The sequence below is a fragment of the Syngnathoides biaculeatus genome, chromosome 7 (assembly GCF_019802595.1).
Source record: "Syngnathoides biaculeatus isolate LvHL_M chromosome 7, ASM1980259v1, whole genome shotgun sequence".
NCBI lineage: Eukaryota > Metazoa > Chordata > Actinopteri > Syngnathiformes > Syngnathidae > Syngnathoides > Syngnathoides biaculeatus.
This window is the reverse complement of record NC_084646.1, coordinates 25,267,422-25,286,752: the sequence shown is the minus strand read 5'-3', so window position 1 is coordinate 25,286,752 and position 19,331 is coordinate 25,267,422. Positions and strand designations below refer to the sequence as shown.

Here is a 19,331-nt window from a genome sequence, read left to right as displayed (position 1 = left end):
AACATCTAGAGAAGTTGCTGTTATGCTCACTAATAGGGCGAAATAACCTTTTAAGTTCATTTAGTGCTAAAAATGCATATTTGATAATAATACATTGGGGACTGCAAAACACTTTTTTATGATGTTCACGGATGCAAACATGCACACAAAATAGCTGAAGACAAAGACAGGTACAGTATAGGGAGCGTGAAGAATAGATACGAAAAGAGAGAATAGGAGTTTACACTGTTTATCAAAAGTTTTATTTGGTGAAGGTAAAAAAAATACTGTACTGTACATTCTCACTGAGAGACATTCAAGCAAATATTGTTAAATCGCACACATATACGTGATTAAACATTTTAGATCATGATTTGAATCCTCAGAAAAATTTGTCACTGTAGGCGGGAATGTAATTGATTAAATCATTTACACATTGAAAAAAAACATGGTTTCTATATACTGTATATGGTTACATGAATGTTTGCCAATTACAAACTCTCAGAGGATCACGCAAGGCCACAGCCACACTTACACAAACACTTTTAATGATTTTTTTTATTGCCAAATCAAAAGATTTGTTATTCTCCCCAGCTGTAAGGCCATTTTAGTCATCAAACACTGGTAAAAAGTAAAACCTGTCAGTAAACTATTAAAAAAAGAACAATGACAAATATAGGAAAATTTGACCCACAAGGGAACTAATTGCTATTACTTATATCATTTTGAATATGAAATTAGTATAACATTAAAAAAAACAAAATACCGGGGTAAAAATCTGCATTGCATTCAGAGACAGCAGAACCAGGGGTGAAATGGGGCCCCGCACCCTCACACTTTTTTACAGTTGTGCCCTTTTGGTACTTTTATCCACTATGCATTCACACCCTTAATTTATTCCACTGGGTGGGGCATGACCATTATGTTACTTATCACGAGTGTAATTATGCATTTCAGGAAATTTATGTCATTTTTTAAATTGCAGAACTTTAACCATGAGAAATATGTGCTCAACAGATTTTCATCTAAATGTTTGTATGCCTAGTTAGTTAATAATATGGATATCAGATATACTTTTGTTGGTGCTACATTAAGTTGTATCTGCTACGTTCTGTAAATTGATTAAAGTATTGCTTATCTTTGAAAAAAAATCTGTGTATTTAAATTGTGAGAATTGTTTCCTTCTTTGTTAGAATATGGAAGCACGCCACCACCACCACTTTCACTGCTTTTGGTTGCATTCCAAAAAGGAGGAAAACATTTTTGAAATAAAACATGAAATGCCGGTTTTTCGGTTTAGCTAGTGCACTAAAAAGTGAGTTTGGTGTTCCAAACAGTGACCTAAAATAGGTTGCAGGTGAACAAAAGGCCACAACCACACAGAAAAAGAATGTGTAAAAAAAAAAATATACCCATGGTTTTATGTTCTTAAAAATTCATACAACCATTAGTGCATTTGTGCTAATACATTCAGGTTATAGGAGGTTTTGATAACAAAACACTATTAAATATATATACTGTACAGTAGTTCACATGGCAGTGATAATACACAGAGTGTATTCAAAATGGCTGGTGTTAAGTGCTACATTGTACGTGTTTCTAATATTCCGAGAACTGAAATGATTGTGATTTACTCTGTGTCCGTTCCTCTCGGGGAACAAAGAGCAAATCAGATCCAGCATAAGCACCCCACAGACCCTGTGGTGTTTTAGTAAGCCACATCACTTCATGACCTTTGACACTTAGTCAAAAGTGTAATATGTTCAACAACAGAAGCCAGGCGATTTGAATTTCCTCAGTAAAATGGGCCGGTAGTGGTTTCCTCCATCCAAGGCCACGCTCTGCATCTTCTGAACCCTCAAATACGTTCACTCCGTGTCCTTTCACAGTCCTCCATCTATAGTTGGGTGGTTTTGAACGAGCGTCTGGTCCTCCTGTCTCTGTGGTTAGCAGCGGGGAGGTGGCAGTAACGTGGTGACAAAGGTTTGGGCTTCCTCTTGAGGTTACGTGGCGTGCCAGGGCCTGGGGGGGCTGGTAGTCAGGCCTCCTCCGCGGTAGCGTCTATTCCAGCGTAAGTAAAGTTCTCAAACAGCGCCATGTTCACATAGGCCTAGAAAAAGGAAGTATTTGTTAAAACTGGCACATTTTTGTCATTATTACTGGAGGCAGTTCCTCTTTAATTGATTTAAATTTCCAACACCCATTTATGGCCTGTATATATATTTTAATAATGTGTTACAAATACAATTACTACAAAGGTGACTGGGCTTTTTCTTCTTTTTTTTTTTTTTTTTTACCTTCCTGGCCTCTTGCATCCTGTTGAGCTGCACTGAGACTTGGGAAAAGGGGGGTCTTTCATAAGGCCGATCCCTCCAGCACTGTTTCATCAGCTCATACCTGGTACGGATCAAGTTGACTCATATGATTAGGATATGAGACTGAATAAAGTGGGCGAAAAAATGACTTACACTTCATCGTCACAGTTCTTGGGCTTCTCCATCCTGTAGCCTTGTGGCAGTTTTTCATAAAGCTCAGCACAGGTCATACCACAGTATGGCGTGCCACCTGATGCACACACACAAAAACTATCATTTAGAGTCAATTGTGTCATTGAGAAATATGAAAGACTGTCATTTAAATGGACTATTATTTAGATTTGATTATTAGGATTCAAGTAAAATGCTGTGTTTACTTGCCTAGGCTTACAATCTCCCAAAGGAGAATTCCAAAAGACCACCTGAGAACAAAGATCATGGACATTTTGACAATGAAGCTGTTATCACTAAAAAAGTTATGTGGTGTGCAAAATGTATGACAGTACCGTAAATCATTCTAATCCAAGTGTAAAATTATCCCCTTATCAAGTATCAAATTTGAGTGGATTCAAATTGTCATATATCTCATTGTATCTACTGGATCTTATTCCATCGTCAAATCTACCCATCAATTTAATTTTTTTCTCTGTATTGATTTCTTCAAATACTGCTCGTGTTTACAGGTCAGTGTGTGTCTAGAACCAACTCTGGCCCCTCTTCCAACTTGTTTTTCTGTACATATAAATAGGTACCAGTTCACATACCAACAACTGTAAAGTTTTACCCATACTTCCTGGTTGTGCTTATCACACTTAGCACATTACTATCATCCCTACAGTGACAGCGGGATGATTTGCTGTTCAGCCTTGGAGCCGTTTTCTGTGGTTGGCAGACTTGAAAGCTCACGAGAGGGTGAAAAATGTAGTTTTTGGTGCCGTCATGCAAGCTGCTTTAGGAATTGTTTTTACTGTGATGTCTTGGACAAGGGGCAGCACGGTGGAGCAGCTGGAAAGCGTTGACCTCACAGTTTTGGGGTTAGGGTTAGATCCCGGCCCTTCCTGTGTGGAGTTTACATGTTCTCCCCGTGCCCACGTGGGTTTTCTCCGGGCACTCCGTTTCCTCCCAAATCCCAAAAACATGCAACATTAATTAGGTGTGATCGTGAATGTGGCTATTTGTCTCTATGTGCCCTGCGATTGGCTGGCAACCAATTCAGGGTTTACCCTGGCTCCTGCCCGCTGACAGCTGGGTTAGGCTCCAGCACTCTCCACGACCCTTGTGAGGATAAGCAGCTGAGAAAATGGATGGATGGATGGATGTCTTGGGCAACGATTTTCATACCACCAAATGCACCAACAGTCTGTCCATTTGTATTCTTCCCCATTTATCCTCACTAGTGACGCAGGTGTGGCGGCACCTTTCCTAGCTGACTAACGGGCTAAAACCTGAAGTGATTGGCAACCAATTGGAGGGCACATATAAACAAAAAAACATTCAAACGGAGGAAACATACACAAGAAGAACATCCAAACTCCACAGATGAGGAGCCGCTGGGATTTGAACACCAGTCCTCAGAACTGTGAGGCCAATACTCTACATCTGCCCCTCTGTGCCACCATTGCACTAATAGCATCTCTGAAATATTGTTAGCACGTGGTGAAAAAATATACTTGTTTGAATGACACCATGAGCTTGGTCTTTCAGAAAAAAAATCTTTTTCTTTTCATTTTCTGTTGACGAAAGCTGTAATTGTTACTCACACATCACTTTTGGTTGTATACACACTGTAGTTCAGAGACTCGATGGCCATCCAACGAACAGGTAACCTACCCTGGAAGCAACACAGTCATGATCATGATCATGCTAAATAGATGCTGACAATGTTTTCCTCATTGTAACTTTAACATGGATATATATTGTAGTTATTTCCACACTTGTTACATACAAATGACAAAGTTGTGCCGATCCTCGACTTCATCTGGCTCAACAGAGAATTTGATCAAATTTAAATCAAAATCTAATTCAAACAGTACTTACCATTGTCTTCTTGACATAAACTTCCTCACCACGGGACAGACCAAAGTCTGCTATCTTTGCCACAAGGTTGTCGCCAACAAGGACATTTCTGGCGGCCAAATCTCTGTGAATGAACTTATTTGAAATGAGTAGAAAAGAAGAAGAGGAAAATTATTGCAGGGAACACTGCCAGAAGAATCTATTGATTATGAGCACAGAATTAATTAGGACGTTTGCCATTTTTCTACTGATGCATTGGTGCCAGTCCCTATTCATTGCTTGTTAGTTAGCTGTTCAAGAAAATGCACTTTTGTGACGTCATACAGTATAATCATATTTATAAGATTTCAATATTGTATAAATTCATGCATTGGAATGAAACATTTTAAAGGCCCCAGCACTCCCGCGACCCTTGTGAAGATAAGGGTCTTAGAAAATGGATGAATTATTGTCAATAATTTGTTGTTTTGAAAATGGGTCACTCTAAAATTGGGGCACTTTTTCCAAACCCCCAACACCTCTAAAATTTCAAATAATCCTTTCATTCATTTATTTATCTATCCATTTTCTGAGCCACTTATCCTCACAAGGGTCACGGGAGTGCTGGAGCCTATCCCAGCTGTCAACGGGCAGGAGGTGGGGTACATCCTGAACTTGTTACCAGCCAATCGCATGGCACAAAGAGACAGACAACAGTCGCACTCACAATCACACAATGGGGAACTCTAATGTCTCCAATTAATGTTACATGCTTCTGGGATGTGGGAAGAAACCGGAGAGCCCCTAGAATGCCATTGCTCTCTTGTTTCACCCACTTGATGACCAATTTTCATACTGATCTTCCTTCTGAATATAGTAATTGTTCAAAAGTACTCTCTTCCTATTGCTATTTTTAAATTGCATTAATTATTCTCTGACACCTTCCCTCAACATACATGCAACTCTGTTACAAAAATATTTTGGGGAAGAAAAAAAAGGAACTACACACTTAAGCAGATACAATAAGCAGTTCAGAAAATGCATGGATGGATGAATGGACCTTAGACCTTAGAGTCTTCAATCAATCTACCATGCATCTTTTTGGGAGGAAACCAGAGTACCCGTGAAAAACAACACTAGAATGTGGAGAACATGCAAACACCACTCAGGCGGCATTGTGATTTAAACCCCACTTATCAGAATTGTGAGGCAGATGTGCTAACTGGTTGTCCACAGTGCTGCCTCGGCTGTTTTCACATGTTTATTTTTCAATGATTCCAGACAAAACAGAATGTGTTTTTCATTATATATACGGCATTGCTATTTTTTCCAGTTGGAGTACCTGCTAACATAACTAGCATAGAGCCTCCTCTTGAGCAAAACAGTATTATATCGATTTGCAACAACATCGCTTGAAAGCCCTGTTCCTATAATTCCAGTCATACTAAAATAAAAATCAAATTTTGAATGAAATTTAACCCTCTCCATTTAATTTTAGGGGATTTATTCAGAAATATTTTTATTTTTTTATGTGCCTGAGTATTGGTAACCGATTGTATTTCAAAATATAAGAAATATAAAGAAAATAATTTATCTCATTAAATGTGTAATATTGATGGTTGAGCTGGATGTATCAAATATGATGTTTCATTCCCTGTTTTTCTTGAACATTTTAAAATAAATGTCTTTTTTTCATGAATGTTACTGCCTATTCAAGGGTTGCAGCCATGCTACCCTGAGAACGCCTGATCTCATCAGATCTTGCAAGCTCAGCGGGTTTCGCCCTGGTTAGTATTTGGATGGGAGACCGCCTGGCAATACCAGGTGCTGTAAGCTTCTTTCCCCGGCTAAAATGCAGAGGGCTTGCGTCAGGAAGGGCATCCGGTGTAAAACTGTTCCAAACAAATATGCATTCATCTGAGATGTCATACTGTGGTGACCCGTTACGGTACAACCCGAAAAGAAGAAGACTGCCTGCTAAAGTATCATCCAGTTATGGACAACCCTAATAAGCCCTTATACAAGTTCACACGTGGGATTTATTTAACTTCCACAGTGGTTTACCTGTTTGTCACTGAGATAGTGCATCCCAGTTGCTACATCAACAGCAAACTGCAGTAGTTGCTGGGAGGTGAGCGTTGAGGCTGTGCCGTGCTCCTTGGCAAAGGCAGGGTCAGTCTCCAAGACCCGACTCTTTCGCAAGAAGTCAAGAAGGTTCCCGTAGGGAGCATATTCTATGGCAATATACAGGTAACCTGGGAAAGACAGTTGACATTTGAAGGGTCAAATGAAAAGTCTGAAAATATTAAATGTTTATGTTTGACCACTGATTCGGTTCTACAATTACTGTACCTAGAAATACAGGCAACCCTATTCTGTAAACGCCTGTGATTTATTTGTTCAAACACCATCTAAATTAAAGCATTCTATGTTGTAAGATGGAGCAGGGAAACAGAACGGGGTCAAGAAATGTTATACAATAAGATAAATACATGGTATATAAATGATCCAAGAGCCCAATGGTTATTTTGAATAGATCTATTGTGGTAGATTCCTTGGACCGATGACGTTACTGCTAAAAACCAAAAATAAAGTTTTCATAACCCACAATATTTCTAGTTGGAAGACAAATCCCACCATATGTCACCACATGTTTCTATGATTAATGTGCATGGTGAGACAAATAACGAAATGAATAAGCAGCTAATCACATTACAGCATGTTGACGTTGATTGTAATTAAACATAAACAGAGCTATGTTTATGTTACACTATGCAAGAAAAAACATTGGCACACATTTATTTGTAGAGGCCACCAGATGTCAGTCCCTCACCTCTGTTCTCACAAGCTCCAATCAAATTGATGATGTTGGGATGCTGGCCTAGTTTACACAGCACTTCCAGTTCCCCAGCAAAGTCTCGGTGGTCATTTTCTGAGGCAAACTCTGCAGGGAGGTGACAAATAGAGAAAGTGTTGTGAAATAAATGCCACAAAAACAAAAAAACAAACACAAAAATCCCACACATATGCATATGAAATACAGTTTTCTTGATTTTTAATTGAAGGTCACCTTTCAACATTTTTATGGCTGCACTCATCTTGTTGCCATCCTTCTTGATCATAGCTTTGATCACCTGGTTATAACATCATTGATAGCTTAAATATGTAACCACATAAGTAAATGGTGGTGACTTGTGAAGAAAATACTAATTTGACACACCTGTCCAAAATTGCCTTCACCAATGACATCTTCAAACTTAATGTCTTCCCATTCTAATATTGGATAAGTAAGAGGTTCTGGGGTGGGCTTTGGCCTTCGGGTCAGAGTCAGAGTCCCAGAGTTGAATTGTAGAATTGTCTCCTCACCCTGTTGATGTCAAGAGTGCTCATCTCAGCAATAACAAAAAACATCTTAAACTGGTATGAATTTAATTTACATTTTAAAGCAGCATTTAGGAACACCTTAAACGTTCTGAAATTCAAAACAAAACAAAAAATATAATTATTTGTTTTGAAAAGGAATTATCAGTTCCTTACCGATCCGGATTGGTAGGTGAATGTGCGACGACGGTTAAGTAGAGTTTTGCGGATGAAGAAAAGTGCAAGCAGTGCCAGTAGGATGGTCACACACGTGACCGTCACCGAGCCCACCACTGCCACCAACAGCTGGTAGTTGTCCCCTGCAGGTCTCCGAGCCACACCTTGGGTGGTCGGAGTTAAACTTTCCAGGCCTTTTTTTTTGGGGGGGGGGGGACAGAGGGAGAGAAAAAATAAAGAGCAGAGGATTTTTAGGCAGAAGAGATAAATGGACCTTGTGGTATTATCCTGAGTCAGTGTCCTTGGAACCTGTGTGGGTGGTCCAGTCTAATACTCACAAAACACAACACTACCCGTAAGTATAGATAGCAATTACTTAGAGCTTTTAGATGGATAGGACTAAGCAGTTTCCTACAAATAAAAAAAGAAAACTCCACTGTATTCTGTCCTATGCTGTCCTGGACTACATTTGTTAATTTATTTTTGAAAGTATCTGGCTATTTTCTACAGTATCTGTTCCAAATTACATCAATTTCATAAATGCTCTTATGTCACCATGTACACTTTTTGGTTCTTGGGTTTAGCTAAGCAAAAATCGTTTGGGACACTCATCAGTGAAATTGGCTCTAGCAACATTTACCAGTAAGACAGTCCTGTCCAAGACTAATTTGACCTCATCTGCATGTAGAATGTATGGCAAACAATTCAGCTACAGTTATACAGGTGGAGTGACAATTGTATTTTCTGGGATTCAATTCAGCATCCAGAAAGTTATTAAAAATACCATGTAGTATTATTATTGTTATACTTTGTAGTTTACAGTCTTGCAGAACTGAAAGATCAGAGGCTTTAAATTTTTTTTGTACATTATATCAAAACTACAAAACTGAAGTTTCAGGGGTTTTAAATATTTTTGTTCACGACATCAAAACTGATTGACAGAAGCTGTTCTTGGATTAAATCTTACCGTCCCCTTGTGTAGTGGCTTGAACAAACTTGCTCCATTCCCCTGGCACCTTGGAAAAAGCCCTCACTCTGAACTGGTAGAGGGTGCTGCCGTTGAGTGCCTTAACATCTTTCGTGGTCTTGTTCCCATCATCTGTGTCCACCCAAAGATGTGGACTCCCCTGGCCAACTGGCTGGTATTCAATGACGTATTTCATGACACCTCCATTAACATCTTCGGGGGGCTGCCACCTCAACTGGATGGCTGACAGGGACAGGGACAGGGCCTGGACATTACGTGGCGGTGATGGGCCTGAGACAAGAGGGCATGAGACTCGTTAGGACCAATCTGTGTGATTCTATATTGCACACGAAACAAATATGCATCTTCTGTCAGGGGTCAGGTGTTGTGAAAATACATTGGGCATCCACCTGTTCAAGTTGTCCTCAACTCAAACGGGATTTGTGGAGATAGAAATTCCAAGAGCAACTAGCACGCTCTAGCCATATAGCATGAACCCAAGGTGCTCTTCCCCGTTCCCCACCCTTTATTTGGTAGAAGCCGACATTATTGTTATAAATACAGCATGTGCATCATTAGGGTGTCGTTTTAGTACAATTTTGTTTCTGTCCAAACTAATTTGAATTTCTATTTACCCTGAGTGAGTGCAAATGGTTGTTTGTTTATACCCTGGCTGTTGATGCGGATGTGGTAGGGCTTCGAAGGAGGCCCCTGGCTGCCACAGTTGATGAGGCGCACCACCACCGTGTAGTCTTGTTGATACTCCATGTTGTAGAACTTTTTGGACAGAACGTTTAATAAGGTGGTCCCCTCCAGGAGTTTTTCACTGTGGGGCCGTGGCCCGAACAGCTGCACTAAAAAGCCACTGGCTGTCTCGACATTTATACCACTGTCGCTTGGCAGTCGCCATCGCACAGTGACATTGCGACCTTCCACCGAGCTGATGTCAATCTCAGGTTGGACTGTGGGCTCTGCAGTGACAGAGAACACAGGATGAACTGAGGGCTGCTGACAACCTTGTAATTAAGTTAACTTTTTTCCTAAAGTGTCAACCAAGACACATTCCAAATATTCCAACCCACATCACGTCTATTAGCGGATTTGCAGCCTTTTTCTTCTCTTGAGCAAATTGTTATTCAGCATACTGCTAATAATTGGCCAAACATCTTTAAGTATCATCGGAGCAGACAATCCCATTTTAAAGAGTTTGGGATTCAATGCTTTCCTGGAGTGTTTGCTCTGGATTCCTGGAGCATGTTTTGCCTGACAAACAACAACATATCTGATGGGGTGTCCCACTTTTAGAACTATTTTATATTTTTAAGCCAGACACAATATAACAGTATTCAATTTTCAAGTCAAATTGAATAATTGTCTGTCAAAGTGATTGTCTGTAGGTCTTACCAGGACAATCAGTCTCCATGATGGCCTCTGGCCCCGGGGCACCTTCTCCTCCTGCGCCAGGGCGAGTCAGCTGGACCCGCACACGGTACCGTGTTGAAGGCTCCAGGTTCATCAGTGTTATCGGCTCTTTGTCACTGTACACTGGAAGACCATACAAAATCATGATAGCTCCACTTTGCATGACTGACTTGGTGAAGGTATTGTATTCCAGCTTTGATTTCTAGTTAGTAGCAGTAATAGTAAATCTCATCATGAATAATATCTTTACCTATTATGGAAGACCAAGAATCATCATTCTCGACAGGCTTGTAGAGGAGCGTAGTGGAGACAATGGGCCCATCTCCTCTGTGGCAGTCCATGGGCATCACAAGTAGCTGCTTGCTCCTCTTTTCCAGCAGTATGGGAGCAGTGGTGGGAACTGGTGGTTCTGAACAAGAATGAGATTAAGCATGTGCTCTGTCTTTCTTCTTTTCTTATCTATGATTGAAATTTTGTCAGACAGACCTTTAATGGTAAGATTGAATTTACGGGAGTCCTGGCCTCCGTTGGTCGACACCCTACACTCCCACAATCCTCCTTGTTCAGCGCTCAGACGTGGAATTTCAAACATGGCTATACTTTTATTAGAATCCATGACAGTGTGTGATGCCTGAAAGGGAAATATGTGAATGGTGAAAAGTAAACAGATAAAACATTAATCACAGAAAATGCAGTCATGCTGCTTGCTGTAAAACAGCCTAATTTGACAGTGTCAAAAGGTGGAATACAATCTGTTCCTGGATCGTGTTCTAATTTTCAGTTTGGAACATGTTCTTTCTCTTTTTCACATTTTGTTCTCCCTCCACTATCATCTTTTTCATGTAGTCTTTTTTAGAATGAATGTGGGGACAAAAGGGCCAAAATGTGGAGCAAAAAGCAAAATGTGCCAGTTAATGCTTTCATACTGGTTGAACTGAGCTTTTGTTAGGTTCTGTATACTGAGGACTCAAGTGATACGATGACATCTTGGGATGTAACTCATGACGACAGGTCCGCCTCTCATTTTTAGTCTGACTTTTAAGCCATACTCTCCCACAGAATTTGGGACAAAATGCAAATTACTTGTGATTTTAAACTTTTGAATAATTACTTAATTGTCTAAAGATGCCAATGGACATGTATAATCTTTTTGCACTTTGCTGTGCGGTGGCAATGGTGGCAATGACATTTGATAGATTTTCCAGTATTCAGTGTGGAAACTTTCAAGTTTCATAGTGACTTTGAATTTTGGGGGATACTTGTTGGTCTACTCACGGGGAGGCCCTATAGGTCAGTGGTTAGAGCATTGGTTTGGTAAACCAAGGGTCGTGAGTTCGTATCTCACTGGGGCCTCTACTCCCCAAGAGGGGTTGCGTCAGGAAGGGCATCCAGTTTAAAACTGTGCGAAACAAATATGAGCATTCATCTGAGATGCCACACTGTGGCGACCCCTAACAGGACAAGACGAAAAAAATCACACACTTGTTGGCCTGCTCACCTTGAGCACAGTGCTGTCCAACTTTCGGAGCTCAATGCTGTTATGACTGGGCAAAGGATTACCAGTTGCAGAGCAATAGATCTTCGGGCTGGAATTGAGATTCCACTCCAAATTACTATCCAAGTCCAGAATCTCTGGGGCCCGGTCTGGTAAGAGAAGATGTCAGTGTTTCATAAAAATAGAAGAAACAATAATGACCCCCCGATACGATTACAAAATACAGATTTAAAAAAACCCCAATATTATACTATTTGGACAGTTGGGCTAATTAATGTTAATCATTTCATTTGATGGTCACTTGAGAATCTAAAATGAAGTGCCTTGCTGTTTCTTATCAACGAACAAAAAAATATATTTTTCAATACTATTTCTCATACTCGAATTCATGCCTAGTTATAATAATTGCATTTTGCTCCCATAGTATTTTGGAACATGCTGAGACCTTTCGCACAAATTTGAATTCTGGCCAGTGTCCCAAAACCAAACCACTCTTGGTCCCAAGTCTGCCACTCCACCTTCCTCTCCGCCGTTTAGCATCCATGAAGGGGACGTTAGACAGATCTTCAAACAACAAAAGATCAACAAAGCACCGGGCCCAGATCTTGTGTCCCCATCCTGCCTCAAAGTTTGCGCAGACCAACTTGCTCCTGTCTTCGCAAAGATCTTCAACAGGTCTCTAGAACTGTGATAAGTACCAGCCTGCTTCAGATGCTCCACCATTATACCGGTCCCCAAAAAGCAGCAGTCTCAGGTCTTAATGACTTCAGGCCTGTTGCCTTGACATCTATGGTCACGAAGTCCTTTGAATGCCTTGTGCTGGACCACCTCAAGAGCATCACAGGTCCCCAGCTGAACCCACTGCAGTTTGCCCATCGAGCTAACAAGTCTGCGGATGATGCAGTCAACATGGGTCTGCACTTCATCCTTGAACTTCTCAACAGCGAGGATACCTATGCGAGGATCCTGTTCGTGGACTTCAGCTCTGCGTTCAACACTATCATCCCTGAACTCCTCTGCTCCAAACTTCTCCAGCTCGGTGTCTTGCCTGCCATCTCCTGGTGGATCTACAACTTCCTGACGTTCAGGACACAACAGGTGAGACTGGGGGACACCATCTCATCCGCATGCACCATCAGCACCGGAGCACCCCAAGGTTGTGTCCTCTCACCTCTGCTCTTCTCACTGTACACTAACGACTGCACCTTGTGGCATCCGACTGTCAAACAACTGAAATTTGCAGATGACACCACGGTCATCAGCCTCATCAAAGAAAGCGACAAGTCTGTACATTGGCAGGAAGTGGTGAGACTGGAGCTTTGGTGTGGTCAACACAAGATGGCGTTGAGATGATTGTGGACTTTAGGAGGCAACCTTCACCACAACTACCCCTGATGCTGTCCAACTGTCTTGTGGCAACTGTCGAGACCTTCAAGTTCTTGGGAATTACAGTCTCAAAGGACCTGAGGTGAGAGATGAACATCAACTCCATCCCCAAAAAAGCCCAGCAAAGGATGTAGTTCTTGCAGCTTCTTAGGAAACATGGCCTGTCACAAGAGCTACTGAGACAGTTCTACAGAGCGGTCATCCAATCAGTACTGTGTACCTCCATCACAGTCTGGTTTGGGGCCACCACAAATAAGGACAAACTCCAACTGCAACGAACAATCAACACAACTGAACGGATTATCTGCACCTCTCTACCCACTATTGAGGACTTACACGAGACGCAATCTAGGTCCAGAGCAGGCAGGATTCTTTCGGATCCTCCACATCCTGGCCAGCAGCTCTTCCAGCTCCTTCCATTGGGAAAGCGCTACAGAGCAATGCAATTCAAAACTAACAGGCATTCGAACTGTTTTTTCCATCTGGCAATTAAATCATTACATTCTTAATCAGCAATCTTACTTTTTCTGCCTTGTGCCATTATTGGGACACTCAAATTCGTTTGTGACATTTGGTCCAATCAATAACATTACAGTATTAGTAATTTATTTTGTAGACTATCTCACAATTCATCCCTTTAACTTGCTCCCTTTGCACAACTGTCATTGCACTGTCATTGCATTGCTCTATTACGGCAACCGCGAACGGGTAAATGGACTCTGTACAAGTTGTCCACAATGTGGGACATTGTCACACTTGTCTCGTACCTGTTCTAAACGAAGAAAATTTTACATCTTGCACGACTTTTATAAGGAATAGTTTCTATAAATAGTCTCTTGTTCTTTGTTCTTGCTGCTTCGTTGTTCTTTGTTCTGTATGTCGTACCAGGGCAGCAGTGTCTGGCGGAGAATAATTCCTTGGGTATTTTTTTACACATTTGTCCAAATAAAGCTGATTCTGAGTCAGATTCTGGATAAAACAAACAAAAAAAAATTTCTACTGGTTGTGTCAGGAAGGGTAAACTGATTAAAAATTAGGACAAAAAAAGTATGACTCACACCGGAGACCTCTGGCAAAAACTTTAAATCACAACAATAAAATAATGAGAGATTTGAAAATGGGCTGTGATCTGGGATCTCATTTTCTCGATTTGTGTGACTCATTAATCCCAAATTAATTTTCACAAGTGTGACTCTTACATACGTTCATCATCTCTTTCTCATATGTTGCTGCTGACCTATTCACAGTCTCCACAACTAGTTTTGCACTACTGATTCTCTTTTTCAATCATACTAGAACAACTTTATTTGGGATCAGTCCTGGCCTTGTTGCATGTGTCACATTCATGGCTCCATACTCTAGTTCACAAGGGTGAACTAGTTTACGGGGCTTGCATCCACTTGCCACTTTGGACTCTTTTTTAGACTCAGGCCTCTAGAAGTATGCTGCCTTGGTCAATATACTGTAGTAATGACAGCCATTCTTGCTCTAGCACAGTTCACAATGAAGAGACTTGGAGTAAGCAGCAGATGATTTGGAGGAGATTGTGATGCCCCCTTTAAAGATGTTTATCTCCGTAAGGGTCTAATAGAAGGGTGAATAGTTTACTATAATCCTAGTGTTTCTAATAACGAGAAGCATTTTGTCCGTGACGGCATTATGTCTATGACATTTGCAAGATTTGGACTGAATGCAATCTGTTCACAGTAACATTCCAAAATATTATAAAGTGTGCACACTTATACAAAGATATTAGTTTATATTTTTACTTTAAAATATCGCCTTAAGAATTGTTGGTTTTTAAATTAAGTTTTAACAGTTAATAGTTCACAAAGATGGGCAAGGTTCTGAAAAGGTTGCATGTGCTTTATTAATATTATTATTTATTTTTATTTTTTTTACACACAAATTAAAGTTGCCGAAAGGTGGTTGACTGCTTAGGGTGTCTGCCTCACAATTCTGAGGACCAGGGTTCAAATCCCGGCACCTCCTGCATAGGGTTTGCATGTTCTGCCCATGCCTGCGTGGGTTTTCTCTTGGCACTCTCGTTTCCTCCCCCATCCCAAAAACATGCATTAATTAGAAGCTCTAAATTGCTCTTATGTGTGATTGTAAGTGCGACTGGTTGTTTGTCTGTATGTGCTGCTTGGAAAGTTCTGGTACTTTTAAAGACTTGTAGAATTTTATACAACAAGTATCAGGAGTAATAACAAATAGTTAATCCTTGCCCTATCTGGAAGAGCAATGTAGCAGTGTTGTTAAAGATCCTAAATTTTGGCTATTGAGAATTCTACAGAATGACTCTCTAAAAAGGACTTCATATAAACTGTAAATTTCACTGAAAAAAACATTTTGGTTTTGTCATACTTCTGTTTGACCCAACTTCGCATGCGCTTTGCCCCTATTTGCCTGAGACCATCCCCTTTCCTCTGATTGGTTGCCTCCATGTAGAAGACCCACTTGTGAGAGCGCACGTCTATTATGTTGACAGCACTGGCTGAGGAGCTGAGACGTCGGCGGAGAGCTCTGGTATTGATGTCGACCAGATTTCGGCCCTCTCAGCAGAAAACTGTCTGGTACTCAGGAATATGTGGCTGATTTAAATTCAGATTTTAAATGTTTACTGAGGCTCCATAGAGCCAATGTAACATCTAAAATGCTAGAAAAACTTGGCTTTGTAGTATTTTGGACCTTTAAGGAGGCTCATCCCAAAATACATATGTTATTCATTTTGTGACATTAACTACGAGGAATCAGTTGAGCCTGCCTATTTGAGACTGATGTAAAACTTACCAGACTTTTCACAGTTTTGTCCTCTCCATCCTGTGGGACACTGACATCCACTGAAGCGATTGCATACGCCTCCATTCTGACATCTACAGCTCAGCCTGCAGTCTGGTCCATACATGTCATTATGGCAGGCTGATAATCAAAAAGAACCAAACATACACGTAAACTGTAACAAACAACATATTGAAGTATAATAAAATTTTTCAAGAGCTGATAGAGTTAGGTCGGGATTACCCTTCTCACATCGCGTCCCATACCAGCCGCTACCACAGGAACAGCCATAAGGGTCTGGTAAGCAGAATCGAAGCCCCCTGCAGTTCAGTTCGGAGCTACACGACTCTTGGCAGTTTCGGCCAAACATTCCTTCTCTGCAGGCTACAAACCATCAGAAAAGGATAAAAGGTGTTATTTTTAAATTAGGAGGAGATATTGTAGAGTAAATTTCAGTATTTGTGATATTTGTGGATCTTTTGACCCCTGCAGTCTTTATCTGAGGTTGTCAGATAACACACAGGGCCTGATTTACCAAAGGTCTGTGTGTTCAAAAATGGGTGCAAACTTGATTTGTCACCCAAACAGGTGAGGAAGCTGATCTATTAACTGGGCGCAACCAGAATTGGTCTGCCAAACACCCAAATTTTCAGAGCAGCTAATTTTGAGTGTTCTGGAAGGATTATAAGTGAATAGGTTCATTTAGCATGACCAATTTGATCTAACAAACCTGGGCAAAATTGTGATGCGGTATTTTGCATCCTGAAATACTGTGCCTAAAAGGCACGTACAAACGACACTGTTTTGCAAAATCATTATAATGAGCTGCAGGGAAAATGAGAGGCGACTAACAGAACGGATCTGTTTTGCTTGTGTAAACATGTTTGGAATCGCAGGGAAAAAAATAGCGATAGATTGTCAATTCAGCAATGCATCATTGGAGCTTGTGCAACTACATTTATGCGCACTAACCTGTCTCACAGCGTGTTCCCATGAATCCAGGAGGGCAGATACAGTCTCCATCCATATCATGACAGACTCCACCACTGAGGCATTCTGGGCAGTCCTTGTCACAGTCCGGACTCCATTTCTTATTTGGACAAGCTATAAAAAATGTTTTGAAGTTGTTTACTTGTCATCACTGTTATCATTCAATACGTCATCCTACTAAATCCCTACTACAATGTTGTCATTTATTTTGTCCAACTGCACCTACTTTTGGTCCTATGTCTATAAAACTTGTGTAATGTATTTTCACTGTTTTTGATACATATTTATGAGATATTCAGGGAATCAGATTATGTCTTACAATGCACACGGGAAATGAAAAATAAGACAACCCAAATCCTGAAGCTGAACAGATGGTGGGTGGAGATGGCCGACCAATGTCTCTTAAGAATAATAAAGTACAATATGTGGACAACTCTTGCTGTGATTTTATACCTCATTCATTGCACAAAATCCACTTTCCTTATTTTTTTAAAGATGATAACAAAGGAGACAAAGTTGGGTTATTAAGTAATCATTAAGATGAATACAATGAGCAAGGGGACAACATAAATCCCATAATAGCTACGGGTAGGTATTTACTGTAGTGTTGTTATGTTCTTGTGCACATTATAGTTTATGAACAAGAATTAGAGTACACGTTACATAATTATTAATTGTACTTCAATGTGTGTCTTTTTGCGAATTACCCATGTTCTCAAATGGACAATGAAGGCAGTTCCTGTCGCCTAGTTCAGACCGATACTACAGTTTACTGATTTATTGAGCATTATGGCTGAAAAAGCAGATGGAAATCTAGTTTGTGGCCTTGCCCATTACATGCATGACCAAAGTGGATGTTGCTTGAGCATCTGTCAGCCATTAAAAGTATTGCTACATCTGGTGCTCGAGGTGTAAAAATCCATTATGATGGTGGTGTTTCAGTTCCAGCGGTTGTATGAGAGGAGCTAACACACCTCTGACGATGAGTCTCATCCAGGCCCCCTGAAGAGGACTGTCCCCCACATAGCTAGCACTGTAGATTCCTTGATTAGCCAAAGCTGCGTTCTCCACTGTCAGCACAGCAGTGCGGTTGACCATGTCGTTCCAGTGAGTCATGTAATAGTAATTTCCTACACAAAGTACACGGTTATTGACATAGACTTCAATGTTTCCTGCAACAGGATGTTTTTTTAGTGAATGTGTAAAGAAAAAAAAAACCTTACCATTGTACTTCCAGGTCACATCTCTCTTTTGGGAACTCAGCAGCACCATGCTGAGGTGAACTGTTTCCCCTTTATTAGCAGTTATTGTCAGGTGAGTTGGGACAAAATTTGCTGTGAATAACACACACATACAGTTATTTCCCACAAATGAAGCTGAAATCCAAGCCCATTTTAGGGATGGGGGGTGGGGGGGGATAGCAGATGAAATATGAACACACCTCTGCCGAAGTTGTTTATCATTGTGACTGTCTCAACCGGAGGAACTTCCTGGGTTGATTCACAGTAAAATATACCAATGTTATCCAAATCTCTGAACTCTCTGGCCACAACCTTCTTGTTCCTTGGTTTATGTAGTTTGAAGTTTGGCATCTTTGGGAATATGAGGATTTGGTTGTCTCTTTTAATGTCCAGTTCCACATGGGCAGGGGTGCGCTCTCCGTTAATACATGAGATGGAGAAATGATTCACTTGGATGACCTCCGCTGTGGATATCATTGTTAAGTCAATTACAGCATCTGTAAGATATGAGTTTGGCGTTAAAGCGATCCAATCGTCAGGACAAAAGCAACATAGTTAGGATTTGTTCGATTGCTTCAAACATTTTTGATTAAAATAATCCATGTAGTGGCAGCACAGTGAGGGAGTAGTTATTAAAACAACTGCCAGACTGTTCTGCCGAGGTTCAGGCAGGCATGAGGATTTCGGCAAGTATGGTAACCGATCTTTCGGTTCCATTGATTTTTGTCCTGGGAAAGGGTGGGAAACGATTTTTCGGTTCCCATTGATAATGCTCATGGGAACCAGTTTTTACATGTACTTCAGAATAAAGCCTTAGCAGGCATGAGCATTTTTGTCTTTTACACTTAGCAACCGACATGTTTGACTAGCGTTTGAGTGACCCGGATATGAATAACTCGACCTTGCACATGCGTAGCGCAGAAGTGGAAAAAGGTGCTGTTTTTAAACCACACTGACAAAGCTGGGCGTTTTAACCGTTAAAAATCAAGGGGTTCATGTAGGTTCGTTTTATACAGATTGTTGTATTTCGTTGATAACTTGTTTTACATTCCACACATGGGCGAATTTTATTAAAAGTAAGCCCTGAGATCTGGGAAACGGACTTTCGGTTCCGTGTTTTCTCAGGTTGGGTAACGACACGGTAACGGAACGATCGCTTCCGTGAAATGCTCATGCCTGTGGGGTTTGAATCTTGCCCTCCTTTCTGAAGTTTGCATTTTCTC

At 40.8% G+C, this 19,331-nt stretch overlaps 1 protein-coding gene across 3 annotated transcripts in view; it reads right to left on the bottom strand.

The window, feature by feature from the left end:
• Positions 1 to 225: 225 nt before the first annotated feature.
• tie1 (tyrosine kinase with immunoglobulin-like and EGF-like domains 1) overlaps positions 226 to 19,331 on the bottom strand; it is a 30,959-nt gene continuing 11,853 nt past the window's right edge. For 2 of the 3 annotated variants that reach the window (XM_061825391.1, XM_061825390.1), the window contains exons 2-24: positions 18,309 to 18,605; positions 18,091 to 18,201; positions 17,842 to 17,997; positions 16,850 to 16,981; positions 16,121 to 16,261; positions 15,890 to 16,018; positions 11,714 to 11,859; positions 10,702 to 10,846; positions 10,466 to 10,624; positions 10,198 to 10,338; positions 9,462 to 9,764; positions 8,794 to 9,084; positions 7,827 to 8,020; positions 7,510 to 7,656; positions 7,360 to 7,423; positions 7,123 to 7,233; positions 6,354 to 6,544; positions 4,332 to 4,445; positions 4,055 to 4,125; positions 2,676 to 2,716; positions 2,448 to 2,544; positions 2,277 to 2,376; positions 226 to 2,089 (exon numbers count right to left, since the gene is read on the bottom strand). In XM_061825391.1, the coding sequence (XP_061681375.1) occupies positions 2,018 to 2,089; positions 2,277 to 2,376; positions 2,448 to 2,544; positions 2,676 to 2,716; positions 4,055 to 4,125; positions 4,332 to 4,445; positions 6,354 to 6,544; positions 7,123 to 7,233; positions 7,360 to 7,423; positions 7,510 to 7,656; positions 7,827 to 8,020; positions 8,794 to 9,084; positions 9,462 to 9,764; positions 10,198 to 10,338; positions 10,466 to 10,624; positions 10,702 to 10,846; positions 11,714 to 11,859; positions 15,890 to 16,018; positions 16,121 to 16,261; positions 16,850 to 16,981; positions 17,842 to 17,997; positions 18,091 to 18,201; positions 18,309 to 18,585 (3,333 nt within the window). In that variant the 5' untranslated portion in view covers positions 18,586 to 18,605 and the 3' untranslated portion in view covers positions 226 to 2,017. The remainder of the gene's footprint in view (positions 2,090 to 2,276; positions 2,377 to 2,447; positions 2,545 to 2,675; positions 2,717 to 4,054; positions 4,126 to 4,331; positions 4,446 to 6,353; positions 6,545 to 7,122; positions 7,234 to 7,359; positions 7,424 to 7,509; positions 7,657 to 7,826; positions 8,021 to 8,793; positions 9,085 to 9,461; positions 9,765 to 10,197; positions 10,339 to 10,465; positions 10,625 to 10,701; positions 10,847 to 11,713; positions 11,860 to 15,889; positions 16,019 to 16,120; positions 16,262 to 16,849; positions 16,982 to 17,841; positions 17,998 to 18,090; positions 18,202 to 18,308; positions 18,606 to 19,331) is intronic. The other variant, XM_061825392.1, reaches the window with a different exon arrangement.